General features: G+C 43.0%; 2 protein-coding genes across 3 annotated transcripts; one reads left to right on the forward strand and one right to left on the reverse strand.

The window, feature by feature from the left end:
- Positions 1–1,767: 1,767 nt before the first annotated feature.
- LOC138974170 (omega-amidase NIT2-like) lies at positions 1,768–18,744 on the reverse strand. Of its 2 annotated transcripts, XR_011458334.1 has the most exons (10): positions 18,596–18,744; positions 13,667–13,785; positions 13,320–13,440; positions 11,790–11,881; positions 7,836–7,929; positions 7,478–7,552; positions 4,879–5,056; positions 4,302–4,357; positions 3,375–3,549; positions 1,768–1,866 (listed from the first exon to the last, which is right to left on the reverse strand). XR_011458334.1 is itself a non-coding variant. In XM_070346873.1 (9 exons), the coding sequence occupies exons 1-9, from the start codon at positions 18,702–18,704 to the stop codon at positions 3,431–3,433; spliced, it is 963 nt and encodes a 320-aa protein (XP_070202974.1). In that variant the 5' UTR covers positions 18,705–18,744; the 3' UTR covers positions 3,285–3,430. The 2 variants fall into 2 exon arrangements, 1 of the variants encoding a protein (XP_070202974.1); XM_070346873.1 differs by lacking the exon at positions 1,768–1,866 and having other exon boundaries at positions 3,285–3,549.
- Positions 18,745–19,854: 1,110 nt separating this feature from the next.
- On the forward strand, positions 19,855–24,542 carry LOC138974167 (lathosterol oxidase-like). The gene is made up of 5 exons (XM_070346869.1): positions 19,855–20,437; positions 21,106–21,348; positions 21,890–22,022; positions 23,023–23,252; positions 23,901–24,542. Exons 2-5 carry the CDS (start codon positions 21,139–21,141, stop codon positions 24,225–24,227), a joined length of 900 nt encoding a protein of 299 aa, XP_070202970.1. The 5' UTR covers positions 19,855–20,437; positions 21,106–21,138; the 3' UTR covers positions 24,228–24,542.
- The last annotated feature ends 296 nt before the right edge of the window (positions 24,543–24,838 follow it).

The raw sequence follows: 24,838 nt of genomic DNA on the forward strand, positions 1-24,838 counted from the left end.
CACACACACACACACACACACACACACACACACACACACACACACACACACACACACACACACACACACACACACACACACACACACACACACACACACGCATACAGCAAGCAAAAAGTAACCCAAAACAATTGAAATGCCAGATCATTAAAAAAAAAGTTTTCCAAAAGCTACAAATATTCCATGAAAAAAATGTATATAAAATGTATTATAAAATACAAACTTTCTTCCCATAACTACACATGTAGAATTGATTTTCACAGTGCCACTCAATCTATTAATGTCTCAGACTACAGAAAAATATCAAATGAAATTATACAATCTTGTTTTCGGTACAAATCACACACATTTGTCAAAATTAACACTGTGATGACTCATCTCCATACAAATATCACTGATTTGTGTTTTTTAGGTTACACAACGGTACTGAACATTCTTTTTTCTCTGTAACACAAATCATGTCTTTAATATCTCTGTATTTCATAAAGAAATGCAAACAATATACGTTAATTGGATCTGTGATCCAAACATGGCTTTTGGTCAATCGAGATGGAAGTTTATTCCACGAGCCCGTAGGGCGAGTGGAATAAACTGCCATCGAGATTGACCAAAAGGCATGTTTGGATCACAGATCCAATTAACATATATATATCTCGACATTCACTGGTCTTAGGGTTTTTGTTTTCAAAGAAGAAAGAAACTTGCTTGAACACGGACCACTTCTCCGAGCAAAATCAACAAACCTAATCACTCGCATTCCACCTCAAGGTCTCGGCCAACCAAGACTATGGCATACTCGTAGCAAAGCCGCCGAATGGTACCGTAAACCAAGAATAGTGACGTAAGAGAATAGAATGTCGTCTTTTGATTTGGAACGTGACGTGTTTCAGAACTTCTTCTGGACAACTCGGATGGTCTTCTGCGTAGTGGTTGGCACGAGATTCTTTTTCTTCTTCGACAGTTCATCCTCCGATACTGTAGCAAAACGTTTCATCTTTTTTTCACTTTCGAGTATGAGGACGACTGAACTTGACCGCTAAAAAGTAGTCCTTTCGGAATCATTACGCCGAGTCTGAACATGAGGTCTGAACATTGTTTTTAGGCAGGATCTAGGTGAAAGCGAGGTTGTTTTTATCTCAGTATACAGTCGAGAGAGAGAGAGAAATACATGTCGAGACAATGTGGAATGTCCCTGCTTAATGTTTTATACGTGAAATACAGTTCAAGTCCAATCTCACAGTGCACACATTTTTGGGGTTTAATTTTTCTGTTTGTAAATGAAAACATCCCTTCATCTTGATAATTGCACTTCTGGTTATGCAAAAACACCATAAGGCCCAATAAAAGTATATGTTGGATTAGGGTAACCCGACCAACCCTATTTTTTCCTGCCGACCTAAAAACTTATTTTTCATTTCTCAAAAACAAAAACAATGTTGGCACATTTTGCTAACCATACCGAGACTAGGGGAAGTAACCTCCTTAAAAGGCACAGTAAGCCTCCCGTAAACCATCAGAAATGGTTGGGGGCCCAGGAAATGAAATGAAATTTAGCCTTTTTAAAGCCACTTGATGGCCTAGGACTGGGAGCTCCCACTACTTGAAGAGCTGTGAAAGTGGACTCGGGAAGATTGCTGCATTATTACATTTTTTTACCAATGTTCTTTTCTCCTCAGGCCCAAATTTGTTTGCCCAGGGGAGGACAGGCATCATCATCCCCCCCCCCCCCCCCATCGCTAACTACTCCCCGCTCCCCCCCCCCCCCACCCCCACCCCCTTGAGTTTTCCAGCCAGATACATGATCATAAACTCAGTTACATGAAAGAATCCTCTTCAGCACAGTTGTGAACATGTTTACATAACAACCTCCTGCACCCTTCTATGCTATCCCCAACTGTGAACATGTTTACATAGCAACCTCCTGCACCCTTCTATGCTATCCCCAACTGTGAACATGTTTACATAGCAACCTCCTGCACCCTTCTATGCTATCCCCAACTGTGAACATGTTTACATAGCAACCTCCTGCACCCTTCTATGCTATCCCCAACTGTGAACATGTTTACATAGCAACCTCCTGCACCCTTCTATGCTATCCCCAACTGTGAACATGTTTACATAGCAACCTCCTGCACCCTTCTATGCTATCCCCAACTGTGAACATGTTTACATAGCAACCTCCTGCACCCTTCTATGCTATCCCCAACTGTGAACATGTTTACATAACAACCTCCTGCACCCTTCTATGCTATCCCCAACTGTGAACATGTTTACATAGCAACCTCCTGCACCCTTCTATGCTATCCCCAACTGTGAACATGTTTACATAGCAACCTCCTGCACCCTTCTATGCTATCCCCAACTGTGAACATGTTTACATAGCAACCTCCTGCACCCTTCTATGCTATCCCCAACTGTGAACATGTTTACATAACAACCTCCTGCACCCTTCTATGCTATCCCCAACTGTGAACATGTTTACATAACAACCTCCTGCACCCTTCTATGCTATCCCCAACTGTGAACATGTTTACATAACAACCTCCTGCACCCTTCTATGCTATCCCCAACTGTGAACATGTTTACATAACAACCTCCTGCACCCTTCTATGCTATCCCCAACTGTGAACATGTTTACATAGCAACCTCCTGCACCCTTCTATGCTATCCCCAACTGTGAACATGTTTACATAACAACCTCCTGCACCCTTCTATGCTATCCCCAACTGTGAACATGTTTACATAACAACCTCCTGCACCCTTCTATGCTATCCCCAACTGTGAACATGTTTACATAACAACCTCCTGCACCCTTCTATGCTACCCCCAACTGTGAACATGTTTACATAACAACCTCCTGCACCCTTCTATGCTATCCCCAACTGTGAACATGTTTACATAGCAACCTCCTGCACCCTTCTATGCTATCCCCAACTGTGAACATGTTTACATAACAACCTCCTGCACCCTTCTATGCTATCCCCAACTGTGAACATGTTTACATAACAACCTCCTGCACCCTTCTATGCTATCCCCAACTGTGAACATGTTTACATAACAACCTCCTGCACCCTTCTATGCTATCCCCAACTGTGAACATGTTTACATAACAACCTCCTGCACCCTTCTATGCTATCCCCAACTGTGAACATGTTTACATAGCAACCTCCTGCACCCTTCTATGCTATCCCCAACTGTGAACATGTTTACATAACAACCTCCTGCACCCTTCTATGCTATCCCCAACTGTGAACATGTTTACATAACAACCTCCTGCACCCTTCTATGCTATCCCCAACTGTGAACATGTTTACATAACAACCTCCTGCACCCTTCTATGCTATCCCCAACTGTGAACATGTTTACATAACAACCTCCTGCACCCTTCTATGCTATCCCCAACTGTGCAACGAGCATACCATCGTTTGTTTTATTTTTGTATTTTATCAGTTTCAGATGTTTGCGTCAGGTCTACGACTTTATAGAGGTCGTGTCTTCTCTGGTTTCTCAAAGGCACCATCGTTCTCACCTCTTCCACTCTGGCCATGTCTGGAAAAAAAATTCATCACAAGAATTGAAGAATGTGTGTGTGTGTGTGCGTGTGTTGGGGGGTAGGTGTGTGTGTGTTGGGGAGGGGGGGGCAGATGTGTGTTTGAGTGTGTGTGTGTGTGTGTGTTGGGGGGGGAGCAGGTGTGTGTTTGTGTGTGTGTGTGTGCGTGTTGGGGGGGGGGGGCAGGTGTGTGTGTTGGGGAGGGGTGGGCCAGGTGTGTGTTTGTGTGTGTGTGTGTGTGTGCGTGTTGGGGGGGGCAGGTGTGTGTGTTGGGAAGGGGGGGGGGGGTGGGGCAGGTGTGTGTGTGTGTGTCTATCTATCAGTTTGTCTGTCTCTGACTGTGTGCACGTTCCTATGCATGCTGAATACTAGCAACGAGACCACAATAATCGCATTGCAAATTAAAGTCCAGGGAAGGTACTCTTCCGCCGATCGGCGGAAATCCGCCGAAAACGAAAATCCAAAATAAAAAGAGAAAAAAAAAAAAAAATCAGCCCATTGACTTGAGATTATTATTTTTTCTTACTCAAGCCTTGTTATCTTTCACTTATATCCCTCTCAGCTTCAAGGAGAGGGCACTAAACACAATTTGAATTAGTAAAAAGTCGTCTATTTCAGCTGAAACTGCCATTCCTTCAGTACCATGCCTGAAGCCGTAAAATAGACAATTTAATGTAATCGATTATCCTTACACACATACACATACACACCTGCCTACACCACTCAATGTACATTCCACAAAAAGACTTACCAATATCTGCATACACAATCTTTTCCTCGTGTTCTGTTGTGGCTACAATCTCACCCCTGAAAACGAATTACCAAATCGTGAGTGGTAGCATTAAAAACTAAGAGTAAAGAAACTGGGGACTGGACTGAAGATATATGTGACCCTCCACCACGAAATGAGTCGCATGTCACCTCGCGCGGTTTTGCGCTAGGTTTAATATAAGTCCGGGGAGTGTCTGATAACAGTGTGAGAGTCACCTTAGTCTTAAAACGGGTTTCACCACTGGATAGAGCATCAAAAACTCTTTAGGAAAATGTAAAAATATGAAAATCATGCAAAGGTGACATGTGACTCATTTCGTGGTGGAGGGTCACATATGTGCATATCAATGGGTCCAAATGTCATGGCAACAAAATATTATTTAGTCACAAGACCTACATGTCGACACTATCGAACAATCGACCCATCAGAGGTCAGAACAATTAAGGCGTCACATACAAAAATGTAAAGTCACTGACTGAAGACCGAAGGCCCAGCTGATACCAACACTGCAACCTTCCCAAATCACTCATTCAGTTTACACCGAAAATAAGCTCACCATGGCGACACGACAGTCGAGTGACCCCACGCAACGTAGGAAGCAGACTCGTCTCTGGCAGGGGAGACAGTCGCCACGTACAGCTGGTTGTCCAGTGCTCTCCCCTTCTGCAGCGCCTCCCAGTGGGCCGGGCCGGTCGTCATGTTGAACGCTCCCGGGTACACCAGCAACTTGCAACCTGATTGGATGCAAAATCATGTTAATTGAAATTAAACAGAATTTTTTGTAAAACCCAATTTGGAGGTATTAACATTGAGACCAGTACAAGGGAGGGGTATGGCTTAATTGAGTTTGGCAGTAAATGCAAAACATTGTAAAACCTACACAACAAAATTCATTTTCCAAATTCCACATTTCCTAAGTACGTCATTCATTGACCAGGGTGTGATTTTTTCATCATATTCTTTTCATATTTTTCACAAGAAAAACACTGATAACTTTCTTTTTGGAAAATGGGTTGCTTGGTGCTGTCCCAAATGCAGTTGTCTGTCCTACCTCGACAGTTGTCTGTCCTACCTCCACAGTTGTCTGTCCTACCTCCACAGTTGTCTGTCCTACCTCCACAGTTGTCTGTCCTACCTCGACAGTTGTCTGTCCTACCTCCACAGTTGTCTGTCCTACCTCGACAGTTGTCTGTCCTACCTCCACAGTTGTCTGTCCTACCTCGACAGTACATGTATTCCTGGTCTCAACTTTTGCAGGAAGTTTCAGCAAATGTTCTTCAGGTGGAAAGAGCGAGTAAGACTAATTACAGGTGTTTGATTAGAATGTTGCAAGAAAGCAATCACTCTGATCTGAAGACCCGACCAAACAAAGTAGCCTACCTGTCTACACCATAAACTGCATGCCTCAAGGTGTGAATACAGTGCTACCTGGGATGTGAGGTCCCTCTGATGAGTGGACACCTCCCATGAAAGGACACCTCCTTATGTTCCTTTGTCTATTATCTTGACCAAAGTATACCTGTCATGACAGGCAACCTGCAATGTAGGGACACTGTTGACTGGTTCACGCCAAAGGGTGTCCTTTCATCGCAGGTACCACTGTTCATACAGTATTCAAACCCTGCCGGCAAACAGTCCAGGCATTCAAAATGGCGACAGGGTTTTCACTTCAAAATCAAAAAACAAGAAAGGTATGTTATTGGAACGTTTGATATATGACAAAGCAAAACAATACTTTCTTTCTTTCTTTATTTGGTGTTTAACGTCGTTTTCAACCATTCAAGGTTATATCGCGACGGGGAAAGGGGGGAGATGGGATAGAGCCACTTGTTAATTGTTTCTTGTTCACAAAAGCACTAATCAAAAAAATTGCTCCAGGGGCTTGCAACGTAGTACAATACATGACCTTACTGGGAGAATGCAAGTTTCCAATACAAAGGACTTAACATTTCTTACCTACTGCTTGACTAAAATCTTTACAAAAATTGACTATATTCTATACAAGAAACACTTAACAAGGGTAAAAGGAGAAACAGAATCCGTTAGTCACCTCTTACGACATGCTGGGTAGCATCGGGTAAATTCTTTCTCGTCCCAACCAATATGGGACTCCCCCTAACCCGCGGGGGGTAGCAAAACAATACATTCACATCAAGTGTTTTGTCATAAATTAACCGTCCCAATAGCAAACCTTTCTTGTTTTTTTATTCTGAATGTTGGAACATTGGCAGTCTATTTGTTTTTGGATTTTTGTCACTTAAAGTTTGTTTAGACTATAATATAAACAAGTCGCGTAAGGCGAAAATACAATATTTAGTCAAGTAGCTGCCATTTTTCAGCAAGACCGTATACTCGTAGCATCGTCAGTCCACCGCTCATAGCAAAGGCAGTGAAATTGACAAGAAGAGCGGGGTAGTAGTTGCGCTAAGAAGGATAGCACGCTTTTCTGTACCTCTCTTTGTTTTAACTTTCTGAGCGTGTTTTTAATCCAAACATATCATATCTATATGTTTTTGGAATCAGGAACCGACAAGGAATAAGATGAAAGTGTTTTTAAATTGATTTGGACAATTTAATTTTGATAATAATTTTTATATATTTAATTTTCAGAGCTTGTTTTTAATCCGAATATAACATATTTATATGTTTTTGGAATCAGCAAATGATGGAGAATAAGATAAACGTAAATTTGGATCGTTTTATACATTTTTATTTTTTTTTACAATTTTCAGATTTTTAATGACCAAAGTCATTAATTAATTTTTAAGCCACCAAGCTGAAATGCAATACCGAACCCCGGGCTTCGTCGAAGATTACTTGACCAAAATTTGAACCAATTTGGTTGAAAAATGAGGGCGTGACAGTGCCGCCTCAACTTTCACGAAAAGCCGGATATGACGTCATCAAAGACATTTATCAAAAAAATGAAAAAAACGTTCGGGGATTTCATACCCAGGAACTCTCATGTCAAATTTCATAAAGATCGGTCCAGTAGTTTAGTCTGAATCGCTCTACACACACACACACACACACACACGCACGCACGCACATACACCACGACCCTCGTTTCGATTCCCCCTCGATGTTAAAATATTTAGTCAAAACTTGACTAAATATAAAAAAAAGATCACCACAGTGCTACATCTGCCACTCACCACGCTGTGCATACACCTGGGCCAGCTCCGCAAAGCGAATGTCGTAACAGATGGCCACACCCACGTCACAGTACGCTGTGACAACAGACAGCAACATTCACTTCAACACACACAAGGGTGCTCATGGTCAAGGGAAGTAATTAATCTCCAATATAAGCCCCCCCCCCCCCCCCATTTTGAAGCCCATCCCCTGAATAACAAACACATTTTGATTTCCCACAACCAGCACAAAGAAGCTACTCATGCACCATCCCATCTCTCCTACTCTCAATCTTTATGTTTAACAAAACTTATTTATTTGATTGTTAATCTATTTTTCTGTATCCATTTGTTTATCTAAAAAAAAACAGAGACTTACGTGTTTTAAAACAGGTGAAGGTGTTTCCTGGGGTGAGAGATTCTGACTCCTGGAAGCGAATCTTGCCTGGAACGTCAATGTCAAACAGATGGATCTGCAAAACACAGTGAACTGTCACACTGAGTGTTTTGCAAACCAGCTTCACATTCAAAGACACATGGTCCTCAAATAAAAAGACCCAAAAATACTGTACCCACATATTACTGAAGATGACGAAGTTACAAACTAACTTCCTCGTCTTTGCTAATACGTGATTGCAGGTTTTTTTGGGTCTTTTTATTTCTGGTTCACCATTGTTGTTCAGCCCTCACATACCCCAGTCACCCTGCCACAATGTCATTAAGTACCTCACATACCCCAGTCACCCTGCCACAATGTCATTAAGTATCTCACATACCCCAGTCACCCTGCCACAATGTCATTAAGTACCTCACATACCCCAGTCACCCTGCCACAATGTCATTGAGTACCTCACATACCCCAGTCACCCTGCCACAATGTCATTAAGTACCTCACATACCCCAGTCACCCTGCCACAATGTCATTAAGTACAGGAGCACAGTGACAACTTTATTATTATGCAGAAAAAAACTGCCGTTCAAAAGCAAAAGGGTTTGCTGCATGGGTGTAAACTTTCTTACTGTTGTCTGATGTTCACTTAAAGGTGGTCGTCTACATTTTTGCTTTTTTTCAATAATCTTATGGTTAGATTTCGCTAAAAAGTTATGTCAGATGATGAATGAACCATGGGGAAAAAAGTTATAGAAAAAAAAATATGTAAAAAAAGATTTTATTTTTGGGTAGCGTGACTCACGCTTCCAATATTTTGTTTTCTGTTTGCTGAGAACATGTGCTTTGCCTAAAAATACTGACCAATCAAATTCATGTCACTATGCTTATAGCCACGCCCAAACAAGTGCAGCAACAGTTTGACACTGGAGCGCTGTCCACGCTTTTTTTAAACGCACGATCGCGAAATGCACGGGATTTGAGAGGAATTTTGCGCTTGGCATTTTTCAAATAAGGATATCCTACTATGAGTACTACGCTGGAATACTACAATGAATTTTCAAACGGCTACACTGGCTTCGTCTTTCCTGATCGAAAGGGGGTGTATTGTTGATATTTGTAGATAATAGACTCTGCATTTTAATGGTCAAATGGCGATTTCGGTATAAAAATGTAGACAAGGACCTTTAAGTAACATACTAAGTTAATAAACAAAAGAAATCGGTACTCACCAACACAATTAAGACAGCTAGCACAAAGACAAGTTGAATTTTCGCCTAAGGAGGCTTCTTCGGCACACACAAAAAAAAAAAAAAAAGAAGCAGAAGAAAAAGCCTCCATGGGCGAAAATTCGACTTTGTCTTTGTGTTGGTGAGAACCGATTTCTGTTGTTTTTCAACTTGGTTTTCACCCAGTCATCTTGTTTAGATTTGAGTAAAATACTGACATGTTTTGTCTAATGAAAACGCAGGTTAGAATTAATTAACTGCAATAAATTCTTCCATTCTAAATGAAAATGTAATACTGCTTCCCTCTCCTTACCGTGAAAAACATAACTCTGCATAACTCTGAAAAGAACATATGACCCATGGGGAGACAATTACCTGACACATGAATTCTGTTAGTCGACTGCTTAGTGCCAATCCCATTTAAAACATACCAAGATCCTATCCTACACCTAACAACACATCAAGATCCTATCCTACACCTAACAACACACCAAGATCCTATCCTACACCTAACAACACACCAAGATCCTATCCTACACCTAACAACACACCAAGATCCTATCCTACACCTAACAACACACCAAGATCCTATCCTACACCTAACAACACACCAAGATCCTATCCTACCCCTAACAACACACCAAGATCCTATCCTACCCCTAACAACACACCAAGATCCTATCCTACACCTAACACACCAAGATCCTATCCTACACCTAACAACACCCCAAGATCCTATCCTACACCTAACAACACACCAAGATCCTATCCTACACCTAACAACACCCCAAGATCCTATCCTACACCTAACAACACCCCAAGATCCTATCCTACACCTAACAACACACCAAGATCCTATCCTACACCTAACAACACCCCAAGATCCTATCCTACACCTAACAACACACCAAGATCCTATCCAACACCTAACAACACCCCAAGATCCTATCCTACACCTAACAACACACCAAGATCCTATCCTACACCTAACAACACCCCAAGATCCTATCCTACACCTAACAACACCCCAAGATCCTATCCTACACCTAACAACACACCAAGATCCTATCCTACACCTAACACCCCAAGATCCTATCCTACACCTAACAACACACCAAGATCCTATCCTACACCTAACAACACATCAAGATCCTATCCTACACCTAACAACATACCAAGATCCTATCCTACACCTAACAACACACCAAGATCCTATCCTACACCTAACAACACACCAAGATCCTATCCTACACCTAACAACACACCAAAGATGGCCTGCTAGCTGGAAGTGTGGATACACACCAAGGTATTAGTAATGCACAATCCTTTAATCAAAGTAGACACAAGGTTGCTCAGTCAACAGGGACAAAATATGACCGAATATCTGCTGCTGACATCGTTTTCACGACTTTTCATAAGGCCTAAAAAAAATAGGTGTGGTTACGGTAACCCGACCTACCCTATTTTTAGGGGCCAACCCTATAACTTTTTATTACATTTGTCAAAAAAAAAAACACACACAAGAAAACGAGTGCAGAAAACGCAATGAAAGCGAAAGCGCCCGAGTCGCACACTTATTTCCCTGTCAAGTAGGTTTAATTTGTACACATTAGAAAAAAAAGTTTAAAAAAAAACAAGAAGGGCAAAGCCCATACGACTCACATGCTTTACACATTTTTCCTACCAAAATACATGTGACCTTGACCAGGTCATCCAAGGTCATGCAACACAAAGCTGTTAATTCAAGACATAGGAAGTACAATGGTGCTTATTGGCTCTTTCTACCATGAGATATGGTCACTTTTAGTGGTTCACTACCTTATTTTGGTCACATTTCATAAGGGTCAAAGTGACCTTGACCTTGATCATATGTGACCGAATGTGTCTCATGATGAAAGCATAACATGTGCCCCACATAATTTTTAAGTTTGAAACAGTTATCTTCCATAGTTCAGGGTCAAGGTCACTTCAAAATATGTATACAATCCAACTTTGAAGAGCTCCTGTGACCTTGACCTTGAAGCAAGGTAAACCAAACTGGTATCAAAAGATGGGGCTTACTTTGCCCTATATATCATATATAGGTGAGGTATTGAATCTCAAAAACTTCAGAGAAAATGGGAAAAATATGAAAAATAGCTGTTTTTTAGGCAACATTTATGGCCCCTGCGACCTTGACCTTGAAGCAAGGTCAAGATGCTATGTATGTTTTTTGGGGCCTTGTCATCATACACCATCTTGCCAAATTTGGTACTGATAGACTGAATAGTGTCCAAGAAATATCCAACGTTAAAGTTTTCCGGACGTCCGGACGGACGGACGGACGGACGACTCGGGTGAGTACATAGACTCACTTTTGCTTCGCATGTGAGTCAAAAAGTGATTGCCTACCTTCCTACCCTATTTTTTTTGGCTATGTTACCTTAACCACACCTATTTTTTTTTTTTGTGTGCCTAATCATAACAAGCCGGGTAACAAAAGAGCTTGTCGGCAGGTCATTTCTTCTTCTTCTGCATGTGTGGGCTGCAACTCCCACGTTCACACATAGGTAGGAGCAAGATTTGTCCTGTATGGTTGTTTCCACTCCACCCCCTCCCACCACTTGGGCAGTAATACTCCGCTTCCGGGGTAGGCTGGTAACAAACAGCCGGTTCCCACCGGTCTAAGAAGGTCAACAGCAGTGGTAGAGTATTTTACAAAGTGCAATGTGCTGACCTTCCTGTGAACACCGATCATGGTTCCCTCCGGACTGTAGATAGTGGAGGTGTTGTACAGTTTGCCGTCAGACGCCTTCTCCGGGATGGAGCCTGCATGAACACAAACATACCTCAGTGTTGTGGAGTTGTTGCTACTGCAGTTACAACTATCGGTCCTACAATACATTTGGAATTATAGTTATCCTCTATCTTCCTCATGATCATACAAACATACTGACAGAAACACAGACAGACACAAACAAACAGACACACAGACAGAAACACAGACAGACAGACAGAAACACAAACACACACAGACACACACAAACACAGACAGACACAAAGCAGCTGCTGTGACAAGGGGAACTACTGTACCACCCCGTCACACTCCCAAGCTTTTAAAGTCAGTTCCTCTTTTCATATGTGTCCACGTGTTTGTATTGTATTGCACTGTTTTTTTTATTTTTTTAATTTCCTATCTTGTTTGTTTGTTGGTTTATAATTTTTGTTATATAAGCTCAAAACTCACCCATATTTTATGTGTTCATCAGAGCAGGCATGTAAGTGTTCTGTTAGCTCCTTTTGATGAATATAATGACTGACCTTGTAAACTTTTTGAATAAAAACAAGATAGCAATGAAAATGTACTTACCAAAACACGGACAATAAAAACACGAATAGCATTTAATTGTTCGTGTTTCGGTGAGTACATTTAATTGTTCGTGTTTCGGTGAGTACATTTCATTGTTGGTGTTTCGGTGAGTACATTTCATTGTTCGTGTTTCGGTGAGTACATTTCATTGTTCGTGTTTCGGTGAGTACATTTCATTGTTCGTGTTTTGGTGAGTACATTTTATTGTTCGTGTTTCGGTGAGTACATTTCATTGTTCGTGTTTCAGTGAGTACATTTCATTGCTCGTGTTTCGGTGAGTACATTTTATTGTTGGTGTTTCAGTGAGTACATTTCATTGTTGGTGTTTCGGTGAGTACATTTCATTGTTGGTGTTTCGGTGAGTACATTTCATTGTTGGTGTTTCGGTGAGTACATTTCATTGTTGGTGTTTCGGTGAGTACATTTCATTGTTGGTGTTTCGGTGAGTACATTTCATTGTTGGTGTTTCGGTGAGTACATTTCATTGTTGGTGTTTCGGTGAGTACATTTCATTGTTGGTGTTTCGGTGAGTACATTTCATTGTTGGTGTTTCGGTGAGTACATTTTATTGTTGGTGTTTCGGTGAGTACATTTCATTGTTGGTGTTTCGGTGAGTACATTTCATTGTTGGTGTTTCGGTGAGTACATTTCATTGTTGGTGTTTCGGTGAGTACATTTCATTGTTGGTGTTTCGGTGAGTACATTTCATTGTTCGTGTTTTGGTGAGTACATTTTATTGTTCGTGTTTCGGTGAGTACATTTCATTGTTCGTGTTTCAGTGAGTACATTTCATTGCTCGTGTTTCGGTGAGTACATTTTATTGTTATCTTGTTTTTGTTCTTCTCACCTGCAGTCTCTTGAATTTGTGAATAAAGTGTTGCTTGAACAATAAGTCACCTCCAATTAGAAAGACACTGTTGTCCTTGGCTGCCTTGGCCAGTGCGTCTGTACAAGGGCCAGGGATGGGCTCTGCATACTCTGGGAAGTAGTTTGTTCCGTAGGGACTGTTGAAACACTCCTGCAACATGCATAATCATAAATGTCATTTTTTGAAATCAAGCTAAAGCATTTAACAAGCACAAGGAAAAGAATCAAACTTTTTTATCCGCATGAAAACAGAAATTTTCAAAAATACAAAAAGACATTATACCCAGACACAGCGGCGGAATAATAAACCAGCCTCCTGAGTGGAAGGTTGTTAGTTTGTGTGTGACAACACACACACACACACACAGAATACTGACCGGCAAGGCCACCATCTGAGCGCCTGCTGCTGCTGCCTGTTTCACCATGGCGACGGCACGTGCAATGTTGTCTCCCTTGGACGCTCCCACCGCCAGCTGCACCAGGGCCAGCTTGAATTCTAAAATCACAGACATAGTTTTACTTGAATTTAAAATGTAAAATAGTGAAGATTGAACTTCAAACCACCTTGTTCCTATTTACAATTTAATGTTAGTCCATAACACAACTAATCTTGAAGAAAAACAAACAAAGTTGAAAAACAAAAGAAATTGGTTAGTCACCAACACAAATACAGCCAGGGATCGCGTTTACGCACGATTTTTGCGTATTTGACGCATTTTAAAAGTCGCTGACGCGTTTTTTTCGCCGCGCCGCGTAAGCCATACGCAAAAATATTGTAACTTTTTCTTGTCTTCACGCAGCGCTTTTGCTCTGACTTAATAATCACCCGATCCTGAGACTGACTATAGGGCTCGAGAAGTGACGACACACATGAAATCTGCGCGTCAAAACTAAAGTCCGTTTCTTTTTGCATCGAAGTATCGCAAACGAACGTAACGAGGGTATTACCAGATAATGTTTTGTCGGATAATGAAACAGACATTAGCTGCTCTCCCATCTCGCGCTTCCAAAAGGCGGAAAGTGTGTCTAGTCGTATTAGAGCGGGAAACAAACTCGCAAGGCCCGAAGGTTGGAGACAGCAGGGGTGTTATTCGACAGGCGTGCGCGGAGTTCGACAGGAAAACTCGCCGTATTTAGGTAAGGAGTGTCTTTAAGTCTTTCGTGCGTGTTTTGTTTGTGTCTGTACGTGTTTTCGTAGTACGCAAAAATATTGGTCAGTGACGCGTTTTTTTCGTTTCGTTGCGTATGACTTACGCGTTTTTTAAAAAGCTAGCGCGATCCCTGTACAGCACAGACAAAGTCGAATTTTCACCTTTATCTTTGCTGTCTTTGTGTTGGTGAGTACCGATTTCTTTGTGTTGGTGAGTACCGATTTCTTTTGTTTTTCAACTTTGTTTTCACCTACAGTCATCTTGTTGTGTAGAAAAGCAAACAAACTAACAAACAAACAAGGTTAAGTTTATGTGATGTTACAATATAGACACAACATAACATTCACAAGAATTAACTTCAACCTATTGGTCTGTTTATTGGTCAAACAAGATACACAAAGACCCACAGTAATTAAATAATTCTGTGAATTATATGTGAATCATATGTTCTCTCCTTCAAAACATGGATAAAGCAGAATGAGGAAACAGAATCATATGATCACTCGGGTTTTTTTTAAATCTTGTTTGTTGACAGGTCAAATGTTTTGCAATTTTTAGTTTTTTGTTTTGTTTTTGTTTTTGGTGTCTTTCATTAAACCTTCTATAAACTTAACCTTTTCTTTTCATTCTTGGTTTTGGACCGATTACCGTCTAACTGTTTGGATTAGTACAACTCTGGATCAGCTCTTTATGACTTAGGAGGGATCTATATTAGTTAAGTCGATTTTTGATATGGTTTTTAATCCATTACTGAAATGGACATGGCAAAGTTATCCAGCTGATGCGAAATATGCAATTTGACCTGTGTTCAACTTAACAACACTGGGGAATTTTTCATGTCACTGACTGTGTGTGTGTGTGTGTGTGTGCGCGCGCGTTACTGAGTTCATTTTGTAAATGCAGGATTCACTTTCAGTAGAACTGTCCTTGTCAAGTTTGTTGATCAGACCTGACTCTGAAAGGCAGGGAGAGAGAGAGAGAGAGAGAGAGAGAGAGAGAGAGAGAGAGAGAGAGAGAGAGAGAGAGAGAGAGAGAGAGAGGGAGAGAGAGGGAGGGAGAGAGAGAGAGAGAGAGATCTAGAGAGAAAGAGAGAGAGAGAGAGAGAGAGAGAGACAATGACAAGAGGGTAACAGAATAAGCATTGGTATACTTTTTTGCATCTGGCCCTCGCCCTAAAGAGGGACTAAATCTACTATAATAACTACTACTACATACTTACATAATTAGTAAAACAGTATAAGTTTATGTACATAAGTGCATTATATGAAACATTGTAGTTCATGACAAGGTGCAAAGCAAAAATTAATTTGCAAGTCAATTAGACTGAGTCAGTACTATGCAGTAGTACTTCAACTCTGCAAGACAATGGATAGTATGCAGAACATCATAATTTCGTGAACAAAACTAAAATCAAAAGTGAGTGACTGTGTCCCAAAGGACATAACAATTAAGAATAAACTATTTTTAGAGAGAGAGAGAGAGAGAGAGAGAGAGAGAGAGAGAGAGAGAGAGAGAGAGAGAGAGAGAGAGAGTGAGGGGGAGGGGGAGGGGAGATATACAGTATATGCACAACGCACAGGAGTTTGTATTCAACCGCCGATCGATCACTATTTACTCCTGTATGCTTACCCTTACTACTACTATTCACTACAAGGAATATAACGCAGGGTGCTCGGCACTGCCGACTCGCTCCGTTTCAAGCTATCACTTTCTGCACCCCCTTCGCGAACGCACCAGGCTCAGACACAAACTGGATCTGGATCTGGATAACCCGCCTGGGTTGGTGGTTGGCGGGTGCGCCACAGAAGCCGACGACGACTATCAACGTGACGTTTTTTGGGTGTGCGCATCTAAAAGAGTCTTAAAAGTTCACTGTACACAAGGTGGATATAGTGTACAACTCCAGCTGGTCTTCTTGCTGCTGTACTTGCGGTTTTAGTCCGTTTGCCCTAGAATGTAGGCTTTTCAAGCACAGTTAAAAAATGCTATGTTACAATGTTAAAAACTGGATAAAAACTACTGAGGCTCTCACACTGGTTTCTGCCCCCCTAACGCCGATGAGAAGGCGCTGGGCGTGGTCAAGGTGACGGTGGCTTCGCTCAAATTGTTCCACTCGATCACTGTCTTTATAAAGAACGAGTTCCTGTATTGATCAGTCTTTGAGGTAGGAGCTTTGAAACAGCGGCTGTTGTTGGTTGCCTGTCTCTGGAGGATGTTTTGGCTCTCATACCCCTCGTAGGCTTTAGGCTTGACTCGGCGCCGAGATACGCTCACCGGGGTGAGGAAGGAGTCAGGGGGTAGGGCAGGTACAAGTCCATTGATGATTTTGAACAGCATCGTCAGGCGAAGTTGCTGACGGCGTTCCTGGAGTGTAGGAAGTTGGAGGTACTCTAGCATCTTTGTGACGCAGCCTGGGTCCTTGGACACGTAGTCTTTCATGATGAACCTAGCGGCTAGGCGTTGGATGCGTTCGAGTCTCTCAACGTCTTGTTTGTAGTAGGGGTCCCAGACCACCACCCCGTACTCAAGGGTGGACCTGACAAGAGTGATGTAGGCAAGGCGACGGCACTCACATGGGCAGTTCCGGAGGTTCCGGCGTAAGAAGCCTAGGGTAGATCCTGCCCTCTTGCAGAGACTGGTGATGTGGGGGCCCCACTTCAGGTCGGCTGAGATCTGTATGCCGAGGTACGGGTTCTGTTCGACCTGTTGGAGGATGGTGTCTCCGAGGCTGTAGAAGTAGTGGGATGTGGATCTGGTGGAGAGGACGTAGCACTTCTTAGCGTTGAACCTCATCCCCCACTGGTTGGCCCACTCTTCCAAGCTCTTTAGGTCTGCCTGTAGCGTAAGGTGGTCCTGAAAGGTGCGGATCTGGCGGTAGAGGAGACAGTCATCCGCAAAAAGTCTGACAGACGACTGGACTGAGTCTGGGAGGTCGTTGATATGGCACAGGAACAACAACGGACCCAGCACTGTGCCTTGCGGGACGCCGGACTCGACCTCTACCTCTTCAGATGCCTCGCCCTCCAGTACAACCCTCATCTTCCGCTTGGTCAGGAAACTGGTCAGCCAGTTGTGGACACTTCCCCGCACACCGTAGTGGGCCAGCTTGTGGAGTAGTTTCTTGTGCGGGACAGTGTCGAAGGCCTTGCTGAAATCAAGGATGGCGACGTCAGTTTGGTGGCCAGCATCATGGGATGACAGAATGTCCTGCATGGTGGTGAGCAGCTGGGTTTCACATGAGTGGCCGGTCCTGAACCCATGGTTGCGGCTGGATAGCACTCCATGTTGTTCGAAGTGCTTGTGAAGATGGTGGCAGATGATGTGCTCAAGGAGCTTACAGGCGACCGAGGTCAGGGATACTGGGCGGTAGTTCTCAGCTTTGTTCCTATCGCCCTTCTTGTAGACAGAGGATATGTTCGCTGATAGCCAGTCTTTCGGGAGCTCGCCTGACTCGATGGAGGTGGTGAATATCGCCGTCAGGGATGGGGCAATGGAGTCAGCGCACATCTTCAAGATGCGGTTTGGTATGCCGTCTGGTCCCGAAACAAAAATGATTAGGCTTTCACTTCAAGCAACAAACTTGAAATAACCGCTCACCAACTTCGAGAAGTTTGTCAAGAACCGGCGCGGTGTCCACACCACTCCAAGCGAGGAACCCGTGAAAGCTTGTACATTTGTTTGTGTTCGAGCCTCATGCGTTCGCGAAGGGGGTGCAGAAAGTGATGTAGGAAGCTTGAAACGGAGCGAGTCGGCAGTGCCGAGCACCCCACGTTATATTCCTTGTAGTGAATAGTAGATCTAGTATTACAGTATTAAGGTACATAATGATCGACCGGCGCTTTGATAAATTTAAAGCTCCTGTGCCACAACGTAAACGTGATGATGCATAACTGTCTGTTATGTCGCACATCTACATGACTGCAATAGAATAAGAAACTAAACTGCAATAGTATACGAAACTCGAACACAGGGTCGGAGGTCAATCATTCACTGGCTGAACATGACATTAGCAAGGTATCTTATTCTGGGACATATCTTCTCCCACTCACTATTATTTTAAATCTGGATACGTACATGTAAAATGATCCGTTCCCTATACAACCCAAGATCCCCCTCTTGCACTATCATTATACGTCACTGTCACCCTACACTTACTTGTTGCCATTGCTCTTCTCTCGAGTGCTGTCCCAAAACAGTCGAAAGGAAAAAAATATTCGTCTGCCAAATCAGCTCTTCGCGAACGACAACTCTCGTAGTTTTTCATCTTCGTGTACGCAGTGATTGCGCTTGAACGAAAAGCAGTGATTATGCGACGATAAATGTTGGGCGCAAAGTAAGAATCCGGGGCAGAGTTGGAATAATCGGGATTTCCCGAAACTTCATTTGATTTCCAACAAAGCGCCGCATTTCCGGAAACGAGCTGCCTCGTTCTAGAAATGGCAACCCTTCGACTGGCACAAAAAAGCATACCCTTTTCACAGGTCATGAATAAGGTATATGAAAAAGCAAGGTTTTATACAGGGGAAGTCTTGAATTGGGGGTGTGGGGGTACACTGTGTAACAATTCTCTCAGTGACACCATAGACCTATATTAGATAGGTCCCTGGTGACACTCAGCGCATGCAGCTAGCTAGTTGCTGCTGTCTCGATCTATTTTGAACACAATGATTTTTTTTCTCAGAGTAGAGTGTTAGTTTGTTACAACAGGCTGAAATCATCTTTAATTTGAATCAACATTTTGCCGCAACAATCAATCACATCAATATAGCGCACAGACTTGCACATTACATTTCAAGAGCCTAGATTACCATGCAGTGACAATAAGAGCCTACTCAGTAAAAGGACGTAATGCTGTCTCTGCAGCCCAGAGAGACTGTGTGAGTTTAATATATAATCAGTTAAGACTGAGTAAAAAACTATTACAATCGATAGTTACCAGTGAAAAGTTATATCGGAACACTCTTGTTGTGTTTTTGTTGTTGTAAAATGTAAGATCTGAAACGTTAAAAATGGGTGCGTATCGCTAGCAAATTGGTGCGTTTTGGTTGAGTGGGATGGGTCGCTGAACTGGCAACCCTTCGACTGTGTTGTTACAGCCCGCCGAAGTTATCAAAAGTGTTTTTGCTTTCAAGTTGTAATTCGGTTGGTTTGGTGCGTTATACAATGCATCTGCTTTTTCAAGACTAAGCATTGATCACTTTAAAACACAAGGATCATCATGGGCCATCATGACTTGTATCATTTTACATCGCATTCTAAGAAAGAGCAGAATTCTCACTATGCGCGCGGTACATTTCTAGAATCGCGTAGCGCAAAGTTGGAATTCCTACAATGGCGGCCATTGTTGGAATTCCAACAAAGCGCAGGTCATTTCCGGAAAAGCGCCGATGACGAGATGGGTCGCAACAATGTTATTCCCGTTTTTTCAGTCGCTCATTTCGGTTCATCATTTATTGCACGTTCACAGTTAAGAACCACACTGTTTATATTTGTGTCTAGAAAAATGCGACTCTTGTAAAAACTAAAACAATAGAAAGTAAGCGTAGATAGGTGTTTGTCGCAGCAGACGATTTTTTATGGCTTGATTCGGTAGAACCAATCAAAAGCCAGCTCTCATGACCTGACGGCTGTAAACATTTCAGGTCAGATTGATACCAGTCAAAAAGGTTGACCAGCATCAGATATCTCTGCCAGCATTTTGTTTCTGACTTTTATTTAACACGCAGTGAGTGTAAACGGACAAAGTCCACAAACAGAAAATAATGTTCTTTCACACGATGTTAGTGTCTTTGATTTTTGAAGTTTGATCTAGTTGTGCAATGAAGACAAACTGAACAAATCATAAAACCGTAGAACGACACCGACTTTCACTTTGAGACTCGAAACATCATACCACCTGTGGTTGCACTGATCAAGTGCCGAACAGTCATCTGACGGTCTGCGTGCGAAAAGACACGCTGTTTGATCGTGATACTGTCAGCCCACCTGTCTTTTGAGGTAAGCTATATGTCTGACGTATTTCTTTTCTTTACTTTTATGCCAAAAATCACACCAAGCTTTGTTTTCATTAGAGCAGCGGCCTTCGGTCAGCAAATACTGTTGTGCAACACTTTGGAACTGCGGTCAATATCAAGGCTGCTGACATGTTGGCCACTATCGGGTGGCAATAACAGTGTTTCTGTCATTGCTGGCACCGTACGATGATTCTGGAACCACTGGCTACTTGAACTACAAATAATATGCTGTTTAATTGTTACTCATAATGGAACATAAATTAATATGCTCGACCATAGCTACTGTAAGATACAGTAGAGAAGTAAAATCTAGCTTTTTTGGGTGGTAGTTGACAAGTTTTCAGTTGCAATAAGGCAGTATCTTTTTTTTATAGTCTATATAGGTGTGCACATAGTTACTCAGATAAGAACTTAGTTGGTTAATTCCAAAAAGAAGAAGTTGAAACTCACGAGGCATGCCCCCGAACACCGTCGATTTTGATATTACTTACAAAATTTCAGACTTTTTTTTACTTTTTTCAATTCCCATGCCTGATGTTTATAACCTCTGAAAGTTTCCCTCTATTTTAAGACACCCTCCTTTTCAAGACCTGACTGTCTCAGATTTGTTTAGATGTTTGAAGGGGGTTCCACCATTTGTGCATGTTTTAGGAGTCGAGTCACAGATCACACAGTATCTGAGCCATGGACATCGTGCTTAACGTCTGTGATCAGTACTTCCTGACGCCCTACGTTTATGGTCCTGATTGGCCAGAAGATGATCCAATCAGACAGCTTCTCAGCCTGCTGGTCATCGCAAACATTGGCGGCTACTTGCTGTACTTCATCGTGGCGACACTCAGCTTCTACGCAATCTATGATCATCGCTTGCTTAAACATCCACAGATGTTACCCGTAAGTTGTCTGTGTGTAGGTGTGAGTGTGTGTGTGTGTGTGTGTGTGTGTGTCTCTGTCTGTCTGTCTGTCTGTCTGTCTGTCTGTCTCTCTGTCTCTCTCTCTCTCTCTCTCTCTCTCTTTTAGTTGAATGTTTCAATATTTCAGCCTCAGATGTTTATAGGTCTGGCAATCTGTCTTTGTCTGTCTGTCTGTCTCTCTCTGTCTCTCTCTCTCTGTCTGTCACTCTCTCTCTCTGTCTATATCTGTCTCTCTCTCTCTCTCTCTTTCTCTCTGTCTGTCTGTCTCTCTCTCTGTGTGTCTCTCTCTCTGTTTATCTCTCTCTCTCTCTGTCTGTCTGTCTCTGTCTCTGTCTCTCTCTCTTTCTCTCTCTCTCTCTCTCTCTCTCTCTCTGCTAAAGGGAAAGATCGAGAGAGTAACAGAACAGTAGGTTATACATTAAGAACTTATCACATGTATTTATGTGATGTAACAAACAAAGCTAAATTCAGACAGCTAAGTCTTATGCTGTGTTAATGAATTGCCTTTTTCTTTTTTTCAGAACCAGATACGACGAGAAATTATGGTTACAGTGAAATCAGTGCCCATCATGAGTTTACCGACAGTTCTGATATTTTTTGTGGAAGTCAGGGGCTACAGTAAGCTGTATGACGATGTTGGAGACTCACCGTTAGGTAAGTGTGCACTATGTGGCTTGGACAAAAATCCTATCTCCAACAGATCAAAAGAATGAGGATTGTAGGTTGAAAATAAAGTTGATAATCTAATTACAAATCAAATGTAAGTGGCAGGCGACAACCACATGACTATACCCTTTTCAGCTCTGTGTTTGCACAAATCTTTTCAATCAAGCCGTTGTATGCAACCCAGATAAGTCAGTGGCCGTAGCTTTCTCTCGTCTGCCACAGCATGCTGTTTATACTTTCAGTGTTGTTCCCATACTCAGAGGACAGGTCAGTTGGACATTGATTTAAATGTGTTCAGGTCCAAACGTCCCGTCTTTTTTTTCTGTCAGAAGACCTCTTTCTTTAAAAAAGCGGGACCAGGGTTTAGAACAATTGAATGCATCAAATAAAAAAAGTATGACAGAACAGGTCCTTCAGACATACCCAAACTTTGCGGACCTCAGAAGCAAATTTTGGCCAGAGATGGTGTTGTTTGTTGTTTGTTTGTTTGCTTAACGCCCAGCCGAGCACGAAGGGCCATATTAGGGAGGAGCTGCTTTGACATATAACGTGCGCCACACACAAGACAGAAGTCGCAGCACAGGCTTCATGTGTCACCCAGTCATTATTCTGACACCGGACCTACCAGTCCTAGCACTAACCCCATAATGCCAGACGCCAGGCGGAGCGCAGCCACTAGATTGCCAATTTTAAAGTTTTAGGTATGACCCGGCCGGGGTTCGAACCCACGACCTCCCGATCACGGGGCGGACGCCTTACCACTAGGCCAACCGTGCCGGTAGAGATGGTGGACCTGAAGGAGAAACTGTGTGGCCAAGCAGAATTCCTGCGGCGAACTGCAGACTTCGTCACATCAACAACCCTGACAGCCTTGCAAAGAGACAGAAATGCATGGAAAAAGAAAACAGTATGCATAAGGGACTGAAGACAGGGCCTGAGAGCAACACTGTATTTTACTGTAGAATTGATGTTGGGAGCATGTTTGCAGGCTGGGCCGGTGTGGCATTGAGCTGTTTCACGTTCATCGCTTTCACGGACGCCTGCATCTACTGGATTCACCGCTTCCTGCATCACCGCGCGGTGTACAAGCACCTGCACAAGACACACCACACCTGGAAGGTGCCCACCCCCTTCGCCAGCCACGCCTTCCACCCCATGGATGGCTTCCTGCAGTCCTGTCCTTATCACATCTACCCCTTCCTCTTCCCGCTACACAAGGTGCGTGCTTCACAGATAAGATAAGATAGATCTGTGTCTTCAGCGTTTGTGCTAAATTTTCAGTCATGATGTGGCAAAGCAAAGAGGACGACAGAGTTTGGTATGCAAGGGTGTATCCTCTTGCCGAACCTGCTAACGTACGTACTGCGTCTAGATGTGGACATATCTGGAGAATGTGCGCAGGGGTCTGTTCCTCTCGGTCACATCCACAGCGCCTTGAATTTAAATGTTTTGAGAGAGAATTTTGTGTGAGTTGTTGAAAAAAATCAAAACACAATGTTCCGGAAAGACCAAACAAGTGAAGGAAGGGAGATAATCACATGATTTCCTGCAGTCCTGACACATATACCCTGAGCCAGCATATACCTGTCATGACAGGACACCTGCAACATGGGGACATGTTTGGTCAAGAGTGTCACTGGAAACAAATGGGAGCAAAATGGTCTGACAAGAGTAAATGCGAGAAAGGAAGGGAGGCTACTCACAGCACACAAATCACATTGGTTGGGCATGTGTGTGTGTGGAGGGGAGAGATAGACAGTGCCCATGTGTGTATGCAGGTCTGTAAACATACTTATTTTCCATTTCTTTCTTCACATATATAGGTTTGAGAAAAGTTTCCAACATCTATAACATCTTGTGTTTCAGATCACATACCTGGGCCTCTTTGTGTTCGTCAACATCTGGACGGTGTCGATCCACGACGCTGATTACCGCGTCCCCCAGGCCCTCCAGCCTTTTGTCAATGGCTGCGCCCACCACACCGACCACCACCTCTTCTACAACTACAACTACGGTCAGTTCTTCACGCTGTGGGACCGCATCGGGGGCTCCTTCAGAAACCCCAGCGCCTACGAGGGTAAAGGGCCGCTCGACGAGGTTCTCAGTCTGGAGAAAGCCATGAACGGCGATGTAATGAAAGCGTCAAACGGGGCCATGGCGAACGGCAAGAGGAAAATGAAGAAAGCTGATTGAGATGCTTCGTACTGTGTTTTTGTGTGTGTTCTTTCTGTTTCGTTTTGTCCCGTGGTCTTTTCTCTTCTTCTGTTTTTTTATGGGTTTTTTCTTGCGTGGGTTTACAGGTTTAAAACAGGGTTTGAGAGGGCAGTGTTGAATGCCAAGAAGAAAAGGCAAGAGGCAAAACAAAAAAGGCTGATTAAAAATATTGACAGCTGTGTTCTCTATTTGTTTGTTTTTTTCCCTCTTTTGCTTCTTCATTCAATTTGTGGTGATGAAGGGTCAGCTGCAATTTACCCACGGTTTGTTTTGTTTGTTTCATTGTATGGTTTGGAGGGGGGGGGGGGGGGGGGGGGGGGGGGGAGGGGGGGATCGAGCCAGAAGGCTCATACATGTAGTACTTAATGTGTGAGTTGAAGTTCTTGAGGTGCAGGGAGTTGAGAGAGACACACACAGTGAGAGACAGAGAGAGACAGAGAGAGAGAGAGAGAGACACACACACACCTGGGAGTGCAGCTCTTTTTGCTGCTAGCGGTCCACAGCAATTAACTTGCAACTCCCAGCAATGGGGTAATTAACAATGAAAATGAAATGAAATGAGGGGCCCAGATACAGGATAACGCAGCTGC

The sequence above is a fragment of the Littorina saxatilis genome, linkage group LG8, assembly GCF_037325665.1.
Source record: "Littorina saxatilis isolate snail1 linkage group LG8, US_GU_Lsax_2.0, whole genome shotgun sequence".
Lineage (NCBI taxonomy): Eukaryota > Metazoa > Mollusca > Gastropoda > Littorinimorpha > Littorinidae > Littorina > Littorina saxatilis.